General features: G+C 35.6%; 1 protein-coding gene across 1 annotated transcript; it reads right to left on the bottom strand.

Moving 5' to 3' along the window:
- Positions 1-8,068: 8,068 nt before the first annotated feature.
- MAGOHB (mago homolog B, exon junction complex subunit) lies at positions 8,069-17,590 on the bottom strand. Its single transcript, XM_003934505.4, has 5 exons — positions 17,440-17,590; positions 14,693-14,751; positions 13,914-14,024; positions 11,947-12,029; positions 8,069-10,474 (listed from the first exon to the last, which is right to left on the bottom strand). Exons 1-5 carry the CDS (start codon positions 17,531-17,533, stop codon positions 10,375-10,377), a joined length of 447 nt encoding a protein of 148 aa, XP_003934554.1. The 5' UTR covers positions 17,534-17,590; the 3' UTR covers positions 8,069-10,374.
- Positions 17,591-18,435: the final 845 nt, after the last annotated feature.

The raw sequence follows: 18,435 nt of genomic DNA, 5'->3' as shown, positions 1-18,435 counted from the left end.
GAAAGTAACACCTCAACGAACTGACTATAAAAATAGAAACATAAATTTCTCACCATTACCAGCTTAAGTGTAGGATAAATAAAATATCTGAATAAAATTATGAAAGTGACACCTTAGTTTTCAGTTTCGTTCACTTTTAAGCACACATCATTTACAAACAAGCACCAATGTAAAAATCATTTTGCCAACATCTAACTCCATATTTTTGGCATATGAAAATCTGAACTAAGAAACATGAAGAGATAGCACAATTATTATTGGAGCAGATGGAATTTCTACAGCAGAAAAGTGAGTAAGATCCAGATATGTAATTTTTTCTGAATATAAAATATCAGTGATTTTTCTAAACATATGAAAGCATTAAAACAAAAGATAAAGCTTGAATTTAATATTATGTAATAGCATGTGTAGATGCTACTAAACCATTTCCTCATTATATACTTTGAGAAATGTCAAGAGAAAACCGTAATTTCTTTTGAACTGTTGTCTCTCAAAGAATGTTTATCTCAGATTCATAATAAGCAAGCCCAAATGGCAGAATACATGTGTTGCTAAATCCTCTATGAGAAGGACTATTATCATGTATACACAGTAAAACAGCTTATCACAGTTTCAGAGTCAAGGTTAAGTAAATTTAAAATGACACTGTGATATGTCCAGAAAAAAATTACCAACAAAAGCCAGAGTCACCTGGAACATTTTCTGATTATGAACGGGGAACAATGGATGGAGCATGGTTAATATCTGCACGATCAGTGATTACTGATGCTACTCAGACAGGAAGGTGCATTTTATTACTCACTCTTTGTCACCAACATTGTGACTATCATCAGAAGAAGTTAACAGAGGATCCCAAGAGTCACTGCAATGAGACACCAGGGCACTGAAAATTCTTTAAATGCAAAAAGAAGGAAAATAATCACCAAGGGAAGAGCTTGGCTCACTACTAACCTTGATCTGGGAAACCATTTGAAACAAAGAGACAATCTTCTCTAAAACTTTGACAAAAAAATATATCATACAAGTTTATTTAAATTTGTAATCTAGAAATTACATGCACACATTGTAGAAATCCCACACAAAGGAATAGTTCTATAGGAATTAAAAAGTCCATCCCACATAAAATCATCAATGACAGTAGACACAAAACATTAGCAAAATCCAAGCTGACATGTGCTCCTTCCTGTGATCACAACTAATCATGAAGAGAAAGGAAAAAGCAGTCAATAATGCTAAGAAAGTACAGCCAATAGTGGATATTCTGAAGCTGCAAATGTGGATGGGTCCACCATCCTTGAGGGAGTTTCCAGAAAGCAACTTTTCTTTTCCATCAGTTCCATTTTTCTCTAAACAATACTATATCATTCTTTTGCTTTTGAGATCCTCGGTGTCCAAAGTTGTATCTCTGATTATCTCTAAGTTAAAGTAGTAAAAGTTATTCTCAATGTAGAGTTGAACAATGATCGTATTTGAAGGGGGAGAAAGCATAGAAAAATTAGAATGCCCCTTTTGATTCAAACATTGTTACTGCATCATTGCTAGTAAGATTTGGTAAATACTTAAGACACCTAAAATATCTTCTATCTGAATAAAAATGTTTTTAACATTTATTTTTCATTTCTTACACATTCTCTGATACTTTGATTTCTCTAGGAAATGTCATATTTTCTTCAGACTCTAGTCTGTCCTTTATTTTCAAGACCTCACAAATTCTTCTTGACCAGAGTTAAATAAGAACATTCCACCAACTTCTTAAGTTTAAAAGAATTCATTCATTTCTACATTCTCACAACTTAAAAAAAAATACTTCTACTACTCTACTTCATTATAGTTTCTTATTACCAGCCAAGAACCAGAAGTACAGATAGGAATCTTTTTTCAAATGTCAAAAGTTTGACAATCCATAAGAAACAGGTGAATTTAGATGCTGAAAACACATACCTCTGTCATTAGTTTTCTCAGCCCTTTGAGTATCATCGGGCCTTAATCTATTGTGACTCTGAAGGAAACTTCAATAATCTCAGGGTTAAATAAATCTCTCCCTGATCGTTCATCTTTAGAGTTAGAAGATAAATATGTTTTGCATTCAAATCCTGCAACAGGATGGTTTCTGTTAAAAGAAAAATTAAAATGTCAGCCAATAGGAACACACCAGGAATTAATGCTAAGAGATGTGTGTGTGTGTGTGTGTGTGTGTGTGTGTGTGTGTGTGTATGTGTGTGTTGGTGTGTGTTTATTAACTAAGTGCCTAAAACATGTAGAGTCAGCCTCATTTGGAGAAGAAATGAAAAATCTTCCAACATTTTTGTTAAAGGCATTTATACCTCTAGTGATCACAACCATGATAATTAGAAAATACACAAAGGATGAGAGAAAAAAATCTACCAATAGATTATTGTTCTATTCACTCAGCCAATTTTGCTCAAAATGTTCAACATACATATACAAATGTTAGGCAAAATTGATACCACCTTAAATCACTGAAACACTTTAAAACTATCAATTCAACAAACAAAAATTCTAAATTCTGAAAAAATAAAAATATCTTGCCTTTTAAAAATTTACATGTATTCTAACATACATATAAATACAAAAATGTTCTTGCATTCTTTTCAACTCTACTTGACTCTATCAGAGTGTGTACCAAAATGTATCCCATATACCCTCTACAAAAGAATTATTTGAGGGTTAATATTACAAATTGGTTAACATTTCAGATTCAGTGCCTTTTACAAGTTGTACTGAATAAAAATCACTTGAATTGGAGCCCGGATAAATGTATTTTTAATCTCAAATGATTCTATGTACATTACAATTTTAGAAATAATCTTTCAGTGTATTATGTTGCCAGAGAAGCCTATGTGAAAATGAAAGTTGTCAATAGAGAGTCATTAATGTCCATAAAGGATTCAACTTATTAATGAATGTCAGTATAGAAAAGAATAATCAAATAATAAATACCTAAAATTTACTTTACTTCTTATATTAAAATGTAAAAAGATAATATCCAAGAAGTGGGAAATATGAAAAAACTAATGTAACCATATTCTTTTCTAAATTTTTTTAATTTATAAAATATTCTAACCTAACCACATTTTCCCTAACTTCCTAAGAAAAAGAAGTATAGTATTTTCTATTATAGAATTGTTCAAGATGGGTAAAATAATATGTAAATCATTAGGCCCAAGTAAAAAGTAATTAACGCCTCAAATCTCTATTCTTTATTTTGATAACACAAAGCAAAAATCATAGCATATTGAGAAAGAGAAAATAACTTTCTGTGAATACTGAACTAAAACGTCCTTCAGAGCAATGCAGCGCTAGTACCATCAGGAGCAAATGCTTTCCTATCATTCCTGTTGTAATGCTAAGTCGTTCGTAATTAAGTGCCATATTTCTAGAATTAGTAGGACTAAGGATAATCTGGTAGAAAGATCTGAGAAAATAACGTGGATATTACCTGTATCTGTGCTATGCAGTAGTGCAGGTGGAGAAAACTGATTTCAAAATGAGAAAGAAGTTGGCCTTTCCAGTCTGGATCCCTTAGGGGCTATGACATGAAAGGCAGAAATAAATTTTCTTCTAATGCTACTCTAACTCAAAATTTTCTGCTCCACCTCTTGACCAAAGTGATAGGAGGAAATTGTATAATGAAAGCTGGCGTTGATGGGAAAGGAAAGACGGTCAAGAGCTGTATCTTCCTCTATCTCAGCTAACCAACCACTTAGTCCTCATTGCAAAATAATGTTCAAAATCAGTATTTGAGGACTGAAAGGTAAATTTTATACGCATCTTTGGAGAAAATAAAACTAATATCATTAACAAAAAACTAATATTATTTAGAGAAACTGCTGGTAAAAGAGATGACTAAAATGTTTATGTATAAAAATACAGACATATATAAAAGAAGTATAATGATTAAATTATTCAGCCCTTAGTTTAAATAATAGTCTCTCTGTTAAAAATGTTTTCCTATATGTCACTATTTTTTTAAAGTTCCTTTTTCTATCTATGTTTAGTTCAGGTAAACATATTTTTGAAGTTACATTAAAACATCCATAATTCCACTATAAAATTGTGGCATATATTCTTCCAGTTTTTTCTCTGTATGTTATGCTTACTATTAAGATTGGTATCATGCCTTTTATAATTTTATTTATTATTTTCTAATAAATAATATGTATTCCATTATTTTAAAAGCATTCATCTGAAATGCTATTTTTTAAATTATATATAGTTATTACCCACATGGATAAACCACCGTTTATTTAGGCAACCCTCTACTGTTAGATATTCAAATTGTTTTCAATTTTTTGCTGTTGTAAAAAATATTTGGTCTATACATTTGAATACAGATCAAATATTTTTTATAATGTAGGGAAACTTTTTAAGCATAAATTATGCGATCAAAGGGCATAGATATTTAAAGAATTCTCATATATATCACCAAATGCCTTCCAGAAAAGATGTTCCCATTTATGTTCCATCAGTTGTGTGTGAAAATGTTCACATTTGATTTTTCAAGAAGATGCTTGCAAGTTATTTCTCTATTTGAGTTTTGCCCACGAAATCTCACTTTGTAAATCTGTCCCTAAAACCTTCCAGCAAGGACTCACATTTTCATCTGTATTGAAGACTTAAAAAAAAAAAAAATCACTTGTATCACTCTACTCTGAGGTAGACCCTGCCAGAATGTACTCAAATCTCTCATTGACTTTCATTTTTATTTGATTCAATCTTTTTCAATCTTCTCATTACAGTTCTAGGAAATCAATTTAAATCGTTCTTCAAATCAGGTGATAGTGGTTAATAAGGAGTGTGGGATAGAGAGGCACAGAACAGCAGGGGAAATTGCTGACACAGGGATATGTAGTTCCTGAAGTCAGCTACATCATCATGTGCAGGCCACCAGACCAAGCATCTCCTAGTGGCTCATTTTACTCAATAATGTAGGCGAAGTTTCATGTGTGGAGTTTGGACGCTTCGGGAATACTTGCTGCTGGGCGTTTTCTTCTTTCCCCCAGTCCTGGATTGGCTTTGGCAATCCTAAATCAGAGTAAACATGGTCCCTATTCCTTTATCTCAATGACAAAATAATAAATAAAGGAAGTTAGTTCTGCAAAAGAAGATAGGAAGTAAGGAGCAGGGGTGAGGGCTGAGGGGTAGTAATAGCAGTTGTTGAAAAGGTGGCAGAGACACTGTCATTTACTGGAGTACCTCCTGGGCATATAACCATATTAAAATCTCCCAACACTGACAAGTATTTACTATTGCCCCCCTTTTACAAATTAGGAAACTAAAGTGAAGAGGTTCATTGACTTGCATAAGGAAACATTATTGCTAATTCTTGACTCCTGTTTAAAATCAAGCCTGACTGAAGACACAGCACGATGGACCATGAATTCAGAAGGATCTCGGCTTCCAGCAGGGCTCTTGCCACAAAGCACGAATTTTGGAACCAGGCAAATCTGGTTTGAAATGCTAGCCCGTAGCTCCTATGTGTGACTTCAGGCAAGTTACTTCATTTCTTTAAGTCTTGTATTCACCATAGTAAATAGTGATATTATTTACCATCCAAGGTTGCTGTGAGGATTAAATTAGGTAAGATCTAGCTCAAATTACCTAACCACAACCTGCCGTATATATGGTCGGCTCTCATAAAATGTTAAAATTTTACTTGAAGTCCAAGATTCAAATCGTTCTTATCTATAAAAATTTGAGCAAGTCATCCAAAACCTTAACCCTCACTTTTCTCATAGGTTCAATAAAAGTATCGCACACTTCATAGGCTAGGACTAATTAAATGTTAGCACTACAGACAGGGTTTCTTACACTTTAAAATAAGTAACTGTTTTCTTGGTTTTCTGTTTTTCTTTCCCTTAGGTTCTAAGAGGGAAACACCAGGACTGCAGTGCAGAAATCCTAACATACTGAGCTAGGTTCTCTGTCCTGCCTCGAGGCTTGGAGTGCCAGTGTTTGGAAGAACAGGTTGGGATGACACACAAATATAATTTAGGAATTGGGAAACATACTGCAGCATACCACCATCACTCTGGAGAAACCCCATGCAGATACTAGTGACGTTGAGGCATTTTTCTGTTTTGATTTACATCCACATAGCTGGTGAGAAGGTGAATAGTTCTCAGGATGGAGACTAGAGAAGTGCAGAACATACTTTTTTACACTTTTTCCATATTGTTTCCTCCCTTACAATATAAAGTCCATAAGTCTGTCTTATTCATTATTGAAACTGCAGCACATATAAGAGGTAGGATGCCTACAAGTGCATGAACAAAGTGGATAAAGTGAAAACCAACTAAATATAAAATCAAGATTTGTTCATAGTTTTGAAGAGGCAGAATGAGACTGACTATTGGAAAGCCAACTTGTGTAGTGCTCCTTCTGTTTTCTCTTTATTACCAGGCTCTGAATTGCTGGAAAAGGCAGATTTCTTCTTTAAATGAAAACATAATCGGCATCAGAAGATAACAGTAACTTCAAACGGAATTGAAACTCCCTGCCTGGCCTTTTGATCAAAGGTGCATAAAGTCAGAAGCACTAAACTTTATCACAGCCAGTTAATAAAATAGAAAGCAGAGAAATATGAAGAGTTTTGAATGTTCTGGTACTTTGTCTTTCAAATTCACTTTTGTGCAAAACATGCACATACACAAATATGCATATATGAAGTATTAATTTGCTTATTTTCTGGCTGCATTGCTGCAAAAGCCTTTTTGATTTGGGAAGCCACACATTTTACTCCTTTCTGACCATACCATTAGCTAGAAGCTTAGCACACAGCTTCTAGTCACACCTTCAAACCTCAGTGACTTATCAGATCATAGCAGCACACTGTTCTTCCTGCTCCAGACTAAAAAGGATGTCTGGAAAAAACCGTAGCATGCAGGGAAGATGGTCCGAATCACTTCACTGGGAGGGCTAACCTCACCCAGGCAGGTTCCCACCTGCTTTATTTGTCCTAATGTTTTTTATGCCACTGCATGACACTCGATTTCCTGGTTCTCATAGTAAAAATAAAAATAAAAAGATGGCTATCTTGAGATTTTCTGTTTCCCTGTCACCCTTTTTGTCCTTGTCTTTACAGTACAATATATTCAGATGCTCTAAATTCAAAGTATATTGTCCCAACTGGACTTCCAGCAATCAAACAGTAACCATCCTTCCTATTCTGAGAAACCAAACAAGAGGGCCACCTCAGGAATTAAGTTAAGCATGATTACATAATGGCAAAAAAAAAAAAAAAAAAAGGATTCCTGATGGCGATTTAAGGGAAAATAGTTGAGCTGATCCATAATTAAGACTTCCGATTCTTAAATCAGCATTCTTTCCACCATATCACATGGTTCAAACTAGGATAACGTAGATACTTAAGATTTTGAGTGGTAGTTCTCCAACTTTACTGTTCTTCATATGGGAGTCAGCCAAGGCAGATTCTGAACTCACCCTCAAATCTTTCATTTACCTTTGTTGTTTATCTTTATTATATTTTTAATTTTTAAAAAATTTATTTATAAAGACAGGGTTTCACCATGTGTGCCAGGCTGGTCTTGAACTCCTGACCTAAGGTGATCCGCCTGCCTCGGCCTCTCAAAGTGCTGAGATTACAAGCATGAGTCACCACGCCCGGCCTCATTTTAAAAAATTTCTATTCTAGTTCATTATCTGTTCATGCTAGGAATCCAGTTATTCATTAAAGGGTCAGTGGTTAAACTTACAGCACAACGTATGTTACAAATCAAAACAAAGTAGTCTAATAATAGAATATATAAATCATCTCAGCTACATTTGTATTCACATTAAAAATATCCATACAAATTGACTCAGCCTGATATCAGTGAAATACCAAAGATAAATAATCTAGAGGCAAATAATCTAAGGAGAGAGCAAAATAGCAACCAATTCAACAAACTTCAAACACACCTAGTGGCCAGGCACAGTGGCTCACGCCTGTAATCCCAGTACTTTGGGAGGCTGAGGTGAGCAGACAAGATCAGGAGTTTGAGACCAACCTGACCAGCATGACAAGACCCCCATCTCTACTAAAAATACAAAAATTAGCCACGTGTTGTGGCATACACCTGCAATCCCAGCTACTCAGGATGCTGAGGCAGGTGAATCTCTTGAACCCGGGAGGTGGAGGTTGCAGTGAGCTGAGATCGTACCACTGCACTCCAGCCTGGGCGACAGAGCGAGACTCTGTCTCAAAAAAATAAAAAAGACTACATGGAAAAGACTGTGCTGGGGTTCTGCACTATCTCATGAGAGGGGAAAAGGTGGGATGAGGTGTAGAAACAGTGCTTGGAAAAAAGTTTATTTCAAGAGGTCTCTTTATTAAGAAAGGAGGTAAAAGGAACATAACCTGAGTGCAATAAAAATCTAGTTTCATATAAAACTAATACTATACAAAATTCAGTTTCTAATGATCACTGTCCATCAGCAGCTTACAATCAAATAAAAGACAGATCAAAGTATAAGAAAGTTGTGGTGAATAATATTTTCCTAATGGCCTAGTCTCCCATCTTGGTTTAAATATGAGAAATCCTAGTAGATAGTGGGGATAGAGCAAAAAAATAATCAATACATAATAAGTCAGAGAATGGGGACAAAGACTTAAAGATTTTTTAATGTAAGCACTATTTCACCTCAAACTTGTTCAGTTTTGAATGAATCATCTTATTCAACAGGAGCCACAAAATGAAGGTTATTTTGAGGAACAACCAAAAACTATGGGCCCACTGGAAGTTCAAAAGGCAATTGCTCTTCTTTCTTCTTGAGGCTGACACCAAATGCAAGAATATTATACGATTTTGTATTGCACAATTATCAAGGTCTACAACTGGAACAGAAATATTTTACAAACAAGACCTGAAGATGACGCCGTACTTGCACAATGAAGTAGAAATCAGTTGCTTTCCATGGCAAATGTGAAGACAGTGGGTCTTCGTTTTGAGCAGTGAAAAGGACCATCTAGTGCTCCATGGCAAAAAGGTCACCAAACCATGCTCTAGACCTATACTGTCCAAAGGGTTGCCCCTAGACAAATGTGGCTATCTAAATTTAATCAAAACTAAGTATCACGACAAAAAATGTAGTTTACTGGCACCAATTACACTAGTTAAGTGAAAAACCAAGATGATCTATAATAGACATATTACAGTAAAAAGGATGTTAAATATACAATCTAGGTTGGCATATATTCACTTTATAAATCTCAAGTTTTATGTTTTATCCTTTCCACATCAGAAAAAATTTCTTTAAAGAGCACCACAGATTCAGTTATATGAGGCGCATACCTCAAGTAATCAGTAACCTTATTTGGCCAGTGGCTATCCTATTGGATTGCACTTAGAATATTTCCATTATTGCAAAAAAGTTACTGGACAGCCCAACTCTAGAGCCTAGCTCAGGAATCCTGGCAAGATTTCAGAAACTAATTATTCCGCCCAAAAGTCAGTGCTAACTCCTTCCTGGGGCAAGTGGATCGTAATTACCAAAACAGCGTAACGCTTAAAGAGTGGGGGTTCAGATGGAAGAATAAAAGGAAACGAGGGACACGGTTACTATCAGAAAGAGGCTGAAAAGAACAGGGAAACTTAAGAGAGACCTGTGTTCAATAGGAGTTAAAAATATTTATGTACATTCCCACATACCTGTGTGTTTGTCTAAATATTTAACAATATATAAAGCTGAAAACTCATTTAGTTCTCCCCCAACCACCACACAGTAAACATATTGTGAATTCAGGAACAAGGGCATAATCAAAGACACGCCTAATATGGGGTAGAATTTACTCTTGTAACACTTTAGGACATCACTGCTTATAACTGAAAATATTTAAATGTGAATAATCCCTGAGGGGTTTGTGATAACTGCAAATGACCCAGACCTTCCATAAGCCCCCAAAATTAAATTCAATCATGAATGGAGGAAATATCTACAATTGCTTTTAATGGATGAGAATCTGGCTACATATTTCCACCTAAAGTATCTTCTATCACCGGATATACCTACCAGAACAATTTGTTATTATCTTTAAAGTGAATTGGAGAATGGCCTCCTGGAAAAAAACAAACAAACAAAAAAATAGTCTGCAACCAGGATTTGGCATGTTTTATTAAAGCAAATTTTTAACAAAAGGTGGCTTTTATTTACAAAATTTAATGTGTGTGGGGACTGTCCAAACCATGTGGACTCAAGTTAGGATAACCATTAAGCCTGTTAATGTACTTTCTTATTTTCAGTTTACATACAAATTTTCTTTTGCTTCACATTCATAAAAACCCCAATATTGTAAATGACAAATAAACCCTCCATCCCTTAATTAAATATACAAACAGCTTGAAAACATGGAATTTAAATTGGTTTAATCTTGAAGTGTAATCCAATGAGACTGAAAACTAAACATTTCAAGTCTTGTACCAAATAGTAAAATACTCGAAGGCCTTCAGGATCCCTAAAATTTAAAAAGGTAAAAGTTACTTTTTGTTCCTAGGATAAAACAATTCTTTAAATTCCTAAAACAAAACAAAATCAAAATCTTACAACAATTAAGTTAACAAAATTTAGGAGAAAGGAAGGATTTTGCTAACAACTAAAATGAACATACAATGAATATCTTTTCTATAAGAAAAAAAATTTCTTCATCAGTATTCATTTTAGTATTTAAAGAGTTTAATCTTCTTATGAATGTAATAACCACATCATAAAAATGTCTAATAAAGCAGAAAAAAATACTGTAATGCCATTATTTTCATAGAATAACTACAAACATTTTGACATTTCTCTATTCGTTAATAACTACAACCATTCCCTGTGCCCTTTTTTAATTACTTTCCCCATGGCACTCAAAAGAACTCACTAATAATTTTGATTAATTTAATAATTCTCCTCTTATTAGACACTGAGATTATTTTTCTATTATAAATAATACTTCAATGAGCATCTTCATGCATAATAAAGCTTTTCCAATATTTAGGAACAGTTCCATAGAAGAGATGCTGAGAAATTAATTACTAGGCCAAAGGTGAATGAAAAATGTTTACAGTTTTTGATGCATATTACCAAACTGCTTTCCAAAAACCACTACAGTTTATAATCCCAGTAGGGTATCAACGCCACATCCGCACCAAATGTAGGAAAATAAATTTGATAGTTTAAAAGCATCTGGTCGGTCCTCGTGAACACAGACTTTAGTGTCCAACAGTTATTATGCATTCATTCCTTTCTCCTTTCCTCTAATAAATATCTATCAAAAGCATCTATAATGTGCAGGGCACTATACTAACTTTGAGGATACAGCAAGGTTCTCATGGCGCTTACATTCAAACCAGTAAAGCAGACAAATAGGTTATCACAATTTAGGGTGACAGAAAAAAGTAAGAGTACTATGGGGACACACTGAGGGGAATGGGCAGAAAGAAGACCAAGAAAATGGGATATGCTACAAAACCCGGGATGGAGGGCAGACAGATCTTGGGAAGACATTGGTAGCTAAAGGATATTTAGGCTATACTGAATTTTTTCCATTTTTTTTTTTCCCAAGTATTAAGCCCAAGGAGGAAAGTGAGATGATATGGCTCTAATAGGTCTGATATAATCCAATAAGGATTTCTTTTCTTTGGATTTTCTGAAACTATATCCACATTTTTATACAAAATGGCTAATACAATTTGGGCATTATTATATATGGTTGTTAGATTACAATTTTTTGGACAATCAATGAAATACTCTGCTAACTTCTACTGAGAGACAAGATAAGAAGTTGTTAATGATATAAAAATCAGAATTACATCTACATAACAAACTGATAGGTTTATCAATTCACTGTAATGCCTCTGAAATTATCGTGGTTAACAAACTGACTATAGTTCTAAAATGAGTCTTTCTAATAATGACAACTTAGCCAAAATGCTTTAACATACTTACTTTGACTGATTTACATCAATAAGAGAACCTATTTTTGATGTGGTAAAAGATATGTGCTCATCTCCAATGACAATTTCAAGCTCCTAAAAAAAAAAAAAACAGAAAAAATGTAGTTAATGCAAAAATCTATCCCAGAAATATCTGTATTCCTGCTACAAATGGATCCCAATTCTAGTTGTAAGTTTTCTAGCAGTCAATGGAGGGAGACGAGAAAAAAAAAAAAAAAAACAAAAACTTGGTTTATTAGATACAAACATATCTTTTAAAAAAAACTTAACTACTCATGAGCACTACCCCCAAGTTTAGGACCAACAAAGAATTGCTTTTCAGAGACCTAACGAAGACATTATGAAACAAAATGACAAAGAAACGTTTCTTACAATGTCAGTAAAAACTAAAGACATCACTTTGAAGCACATGTTGTAAAAAATGATAGGAATATAAGCTCATTTTTAATATGATAAATACACACGTTTCCTTTCTGGAAGATCCTACAAATAAAATACGTAACAGTAATAACCAACATCACTTTAGCACCTACTGTATGTCAGGTCCTAGTACTAGGGACTTTACACTCTCTATAATCTTGAAAATAAAATCTATTTTACAAATGTGCAATCCAAAACTCATAAAGCAGAGGAAAACAACTGCATTTAATAACCACTAAAAAGTGATAGTACTTATATTTGATCTCAAGATTGTAAGATTCAAAACTAATACTCCGTAAAATAACTAAAATGAAGAACTAGTAAAACAAATACAACATACTATAGATGTTCCTAATGTGCTGTAATTACTGTATAGATTTTTCTCTATATTATCTGTAGGCCTAAAACCAATAACGAAAAGGCTCTATCTGTAATGAATTTTCAAGTTAACAGACACTATTGAATACAGTCCTAGCTATTTATTTAACCAGAAGGCCTAATTATGCAGTTTAATGACACACGCCAAATGGAAAATTAACTAAGATGCTCTAACAGCCATAAAACCTTTGACTTGATACAAAAGGCAATTTCTGAAGCATGCCGACTCCTCCTCGCTAACCAAAACCCAGGAACACATCCTTAAGCGAGTAGATAAAATACTAGGCTCTCCCTGAGTCTAAATGATAATAAAAGGTTAGCTGCTGTGGTCTGCTTTTCAGTACACATGTATATACGCATAAAACAAACTGAGGCCTAAATTTACTTTTTAAAAGTGATACGTACAATGCTTAGAATAAATACTGTTAACTATTACCTTTGCTTTCCTAAATAATGTTTCTTTAAACAGAAGAGTTAAGTACTCCTACAGAATGTCAGCATCTGTTATATTTCTCCACATTTTCTTCTAGTCAAAGAAGGTGATAGAAAGTACAATCCTCAGGAATACACAAAAGTGAAATTAAATGCTTCTTCCTTCCAGGGGTTGTATCTCATTTCTCCAAGAGTTGAAAAGACCCAATTCAGAAACCAAACTTTCTTTCTACAGAATGAAATTAGGCCTTCAGAGTTCTTCAGAAGCATTTTGAGAAACATCAATTATTCTGAAGGAATATGAGAGGCAAATGCAATAGTCAGTTGTAACAAAGAAACCACCAATCAAGTCTCTCTCTGGGGTATAGGGATGCAAATAAGAATTTTGAAAGTTATGATTTGGCAAAAGTAAATTTTACATAATCATATTCTTAATAAAAGTGATCAACACACAACCGAAATTTTATAACACTGCACTGTGGAAACATCCTAACACTGTCTGGGGTGACTACAGAGAAGATGTCTAAATTTAGAACTATGCACCGACTCCTTTACTACTCGGAGGTAGGACAGAAAACGGAACTAAGAGAGATAAAGAGAATTTGCCACATGCCTACTGAATGGAAAGCCAAAGAATCAACTTAGACTCCTTTAAAATAAACAAGGGAAAGCATAACAGTATTATCATTTTTTAATATTTATGCACTTAAAGAATCACTAAATACAAACCTGTCGGCCAACCCTGTCAGGGGGAGGCCACAAAGCATCATCTTCTTTTGTAATTTCACTGTCATCAATAATTCTCTTCAGTTCTTCCATTACACTCTTGTGCACATAAGCCTAAAAATTAATCATAATAAAATTTGATAATGTCCACTTGTGTCACCCCTCAACTCAGAAGGAAATAAGAGTTACAAACACTGAATATTCAAATAGAGAAATACTGAAAAATTTAATTGATTCCAACGGTATAGAATAGAATCTTTTATCCTTGTTATATTAATTTTCTTCATCTCTTGCCCTTTCCTTTAACATACATTTTTTCCCTTTTCTTATCATTAACTGCCTTTGAAAACACTGTATTCTGCCTTTGTAACACTGAGATCCAAATGCCTCCGAGTGGTTAACTTGTGATGTCACAAGATCTATAAGGTGAACAGTAATGAATGCAAGTATACTGAGGCAGGAGAATCACATGAGCCTAAGAAGCAGAGGCTGCAGTGAGCTGAGACTGCACCACTGCACTCCAGCTTAGGCGACAGAGCGAGACTCTGTCTCAAAAAATATAAATAAATAAATAAATGCAAGTATAGTTCACATCACAGTTAGTTCTCTGAACTTTCTCATTACTATGGATGCAACAATTGTATCTATTCTAAACAGAAACGCCTTTCTATCTATAAATTGACTTCTTTACAATAGAGCCTTAGATGTATTTTTGTAAATTCAACACACACTTGAAGAAAATGGGCTAAACAAAAAAAAAAAGACATTTGAATATAACTTACCTCTTTTCTGATCATGACATCATTTTTGTAATTGCTGTTGTTGGCATATCTAAGCTTTCCTGTGGGAAGTGGAGAAAAAAATCAATTTATAATAGCAAAAACTGCTAAAAAAAATTAATGACATTGTATACAATTATGAAGGCAAAAACCATTTTATACTACTTTTATTAATATTTCCTCCCTCCTTGTGTAAGATCAATGCTAGACATGTAGACAATAAATATTTGCTGGTTAAGTTTGCTGAAGTTGAAGCTGCCCAAATATTTAAATGGCCCATGCCTATACTACATATTGGGTCATTTTTAAGGCCTGTTTTCTTAAGCACTAGAAAGAGAATCTGCAAAAGGCACTAACATTCTTTCAAGTTTGTTATGTGTCCGTTATTGGTGCTAAGTGCCTTACTCAGAGCATTTAATCTTTAAAACAATCCTAAAAAACAAGTTTTATTCTCTCACCTATTCATAGGACAGAAAACAAAGTTAAGTAACGTAACCAGGGTCACACAAGATTCAGATCTAAATCTACTTTCTTTCAATACTCATGCTTTCTCCACTACACTAAAATGTTTTAATTTTTTCCTTCAAGTGTATGCATACAATTATAATGCAGACATTTTAGAATTTTGACTAAGAAGCATACAAACGATGCTTTTGGGTCAAAGTTGGTGAGTTTGTTAGCTGGTTTATGTTTAATTTTAATCCATCATGATTTTTGTATTCTCTGATGCATACTTCCCCTTATGGCCAGTCAGTTGCCCTGACACAGCTATAATGTACTACAGATACTCTAAAATGATAGAAATGCCAATCTTTGATGGCTGGGCACAGTGGCTCATGCCTGTAATCCCAGCATTTTGGGAGGCTGAGGTTGTTGAATCACCTGATGTCAGCAGTTCAAGACTAGCCTGGCCAACATGGTGAAAAATCAGCTGGATGTGGTGGCGCATGCCTGCAATCCCAGCTACTTGGGAGGCTGAGGCAGGAGAATCCCTTGAACACAGGAGGCCAAGGTTGCAGTGAGCCAAGATCATGCCATTGCACTCCAGCCTGGGCGACAGAGCAAGATTCCACTGTCAAAAAAAAAAAAAAAAAGAAAAAGAAAAAGATGCCAGTCTTCGGGACTCACTATTACCAATGGAAGTATGGGGAATAGTGCAGTGGCAGATACACTGATTAGAACCATTGTTCTAGCATAAAATTTCCCCGATAATATTCAGGTACTTAATTTATGTGACCTACTAAAAGGGATATGGATGAGGATGATGTTGTTCACAGCCAGAAGAACTGAAAATAATATTACATAAAGAAAGATCAATTCAGGTAAATTTAGCTGAATTTATGGGGAGAGTAAGGTTGAATACAGCGATTAAGGTTTCTAAATAATTGCAGGGCTGGCTGGGTACAGTGGCTCATGTGTGTAATCCTAAGACTTTGGGCTGCTGAATCACTTGACCTCAGGAGTTTGAGGCCAGCCTGGGCAACATGGTAAAACCTGTCTCTACCAAAAAAAAAAAAAAAAAAAAAGAGCCGGGAGAGATGTCGAGGGCCTTATTACCAGCAATTCGGGGGGCTGAAGTGGGAGGATCATTTGGGCTGGAGAGGCAGAGGTTGTAGTGAGCTGAGATTGTGCCACTGCACTCAGATCAGAATGACAGAGTGAGACCCTGTCTCAAAAAAAAATAGTAACTGCAGGACTGTAGTTGACGTGCGTTCCGTTTGAAGTGCCTGATACTCTTCTCCTTTCCTAATATACACTCCTCCTGTAATTTTTTATTCTTGCTCTCACAGAACATTGTCCAAAGCATGCTTATAGGACTTAGTATGCATATTGCTTTATAGTTAAACGTCTGCGTCTCCCACCAAAAATTTAATCTCTTTGAGTTAAATTTAAGTCTTACTATTGTACCTTCAAATTTTGTATTTGCTTGTTGCCCAGCACAAAATGTGCATTCAAAAAAAAAAAAAAACAAAAAATATGTTTCTAAATGAACTTTCTTGTTGCAAGTAGGCAAGATCAATATCACATTCTCTAAGGATAGTGCTGTCAGAAAACACAAATTGTTGCACACTACATGGGTAGCAGTTTCACCTGGTCATTCTGCTCTGGAAGTCTGGTTTTTGGTTTTTTTTTTCAAAGGCCAAGTCTCTCATTTCCAGACTCATCTCAAGAGTATCGTCATCTAGGAAGATTTTCCTGACTCCCTCCTGTGGAACTTTGCCTCTCCCCTCTTTTTTGAAACTCTATATACATGTTGTGGTGAACAATTATACTTAAGCACCTAAAACATATTATTCTCATTTCTTAACACATCGGGCTCCTCCCCTTCAAAGAACACACACAGCCTGAATGAACAAAACGTACTGGTGGCAAGATTTTATTCATCCATTGGCCCACCAATGGTGGGGGTGTTTTCAAAAAGATGCTAGCAATTTTAATTAGGGCGACAATCTCCAGAGCCTTTAAAGTCCCTTCTGGTGCACTGTTACAAAATTATGATTACTATAGTTTCGATTTTTCAGTTTGTGACAGGATTAGCTTTTCTCTTTCCTTTATAAAACCAACTTGGGCCCCCTATATTCTTAAGCTCCTATTTGCTTCGAGGAAAGCAGTGGCCTCCGCCCCCCGCACACTCTCAAGCCGACCGCAGCTCGGCTCACCCCACACCACCCGGCCTCCCCTCGCCTCCTCCACGGACTCCAGGTCTCGCTCCCCTTTTCTAGCACCGCGTGCCGTGGGCCTCTTCTCACCGTCTGGCCGAAATTCGAACTCCAGAAACTCGTGCCCAAACTTGCCCTTGTGCCCTACGTAGTAGCGCAGGTAGAAATCGCTGGCCATAGACATTTTCGTCCCCGGTAAGCCCGCCGAAAACCGAGACAACGTGTCGCCCGGCGCCTTGCAGTGACGTCACGCGCGGACTATGTGCGTCACGACAGGCGCCGCTTTTCTTCAATCCGTGCAGCCCTGCAGGAAAGCAAGAAGGCAGGGTCTCGCTCGAGAGGCCGGAGGCGCCGAAGGCAGGGTCGCAGCGACGTGACTTACGCTTTACGGGGATTGGAAGCACATTATTTTGAAAATAAAGATTACAGTATATTAGCAAAGACTAGAAACCTGAGCATATGATAGGCTTTTTTACGGATTTGGAGCTAAGGTTTGCAAGTCGCTTTTACTTTTCTGGTCTCCCAATCTGGCATCTGTGAGGTGGGTGTGGCTTCATGTGCCTCTAACTGTGAGCTAAATGAAGATAAAGCTTAGACTCGAAATAGCAGACTGGGAGAATAAACCGTTTTCCTTGGTTTGTAACAGGGTGCTTTCCCCTTTGGATAATGATTGGTAGTTACCTGGGAACTATAAGCCGATAATAATAGAGACAAAGTCAAAGAAATCTATCACACGAAAGAGCTGAAGTCTTACACACACAGACACACACACGCACACACTGAAAAACCCTGACAGTTATAACAGCTATAAGCCTATAATAATAGAGACAAAGTCGAAGGAATCCATTATACGGAAGAGCTGAAGTCTTAAAACACACACACACTGAAAAATCCTGACAGTCACCGTGCTTTTAACAGCAGAACTTCTAAGGTTCTTCATTCATTCAGTAAGGGTTAACTTTTAGTAGCCTGTGGAGTTTGGGCAATTTGATTTAAGATATAATAAGGATATTTAGCCCACGTTTCTCACCGGGTAGAATTAAATGGGAGGGATGAAAGAATGCTCCGTTGTAGGGTAGGTTTGAA

Source organism: Saimiri boliviensis, chromosome 7 (genome assembly GCF_048565385.1).
Source record: "Saimiri boliviensis isolate mSaiBol1 chromosome 7, mSaiBol1.pri, whole genome shotgun sequence".
NCBI classification, from domain to species: Eukaryota; Metazoa; Chordata; class Mammalia; order Primates; family Cebidae; genus Saimiri; species Saimiri boliviensis.
This window is presented reverse-complemented; position numbering and strand designations above follow the sequence as displayed.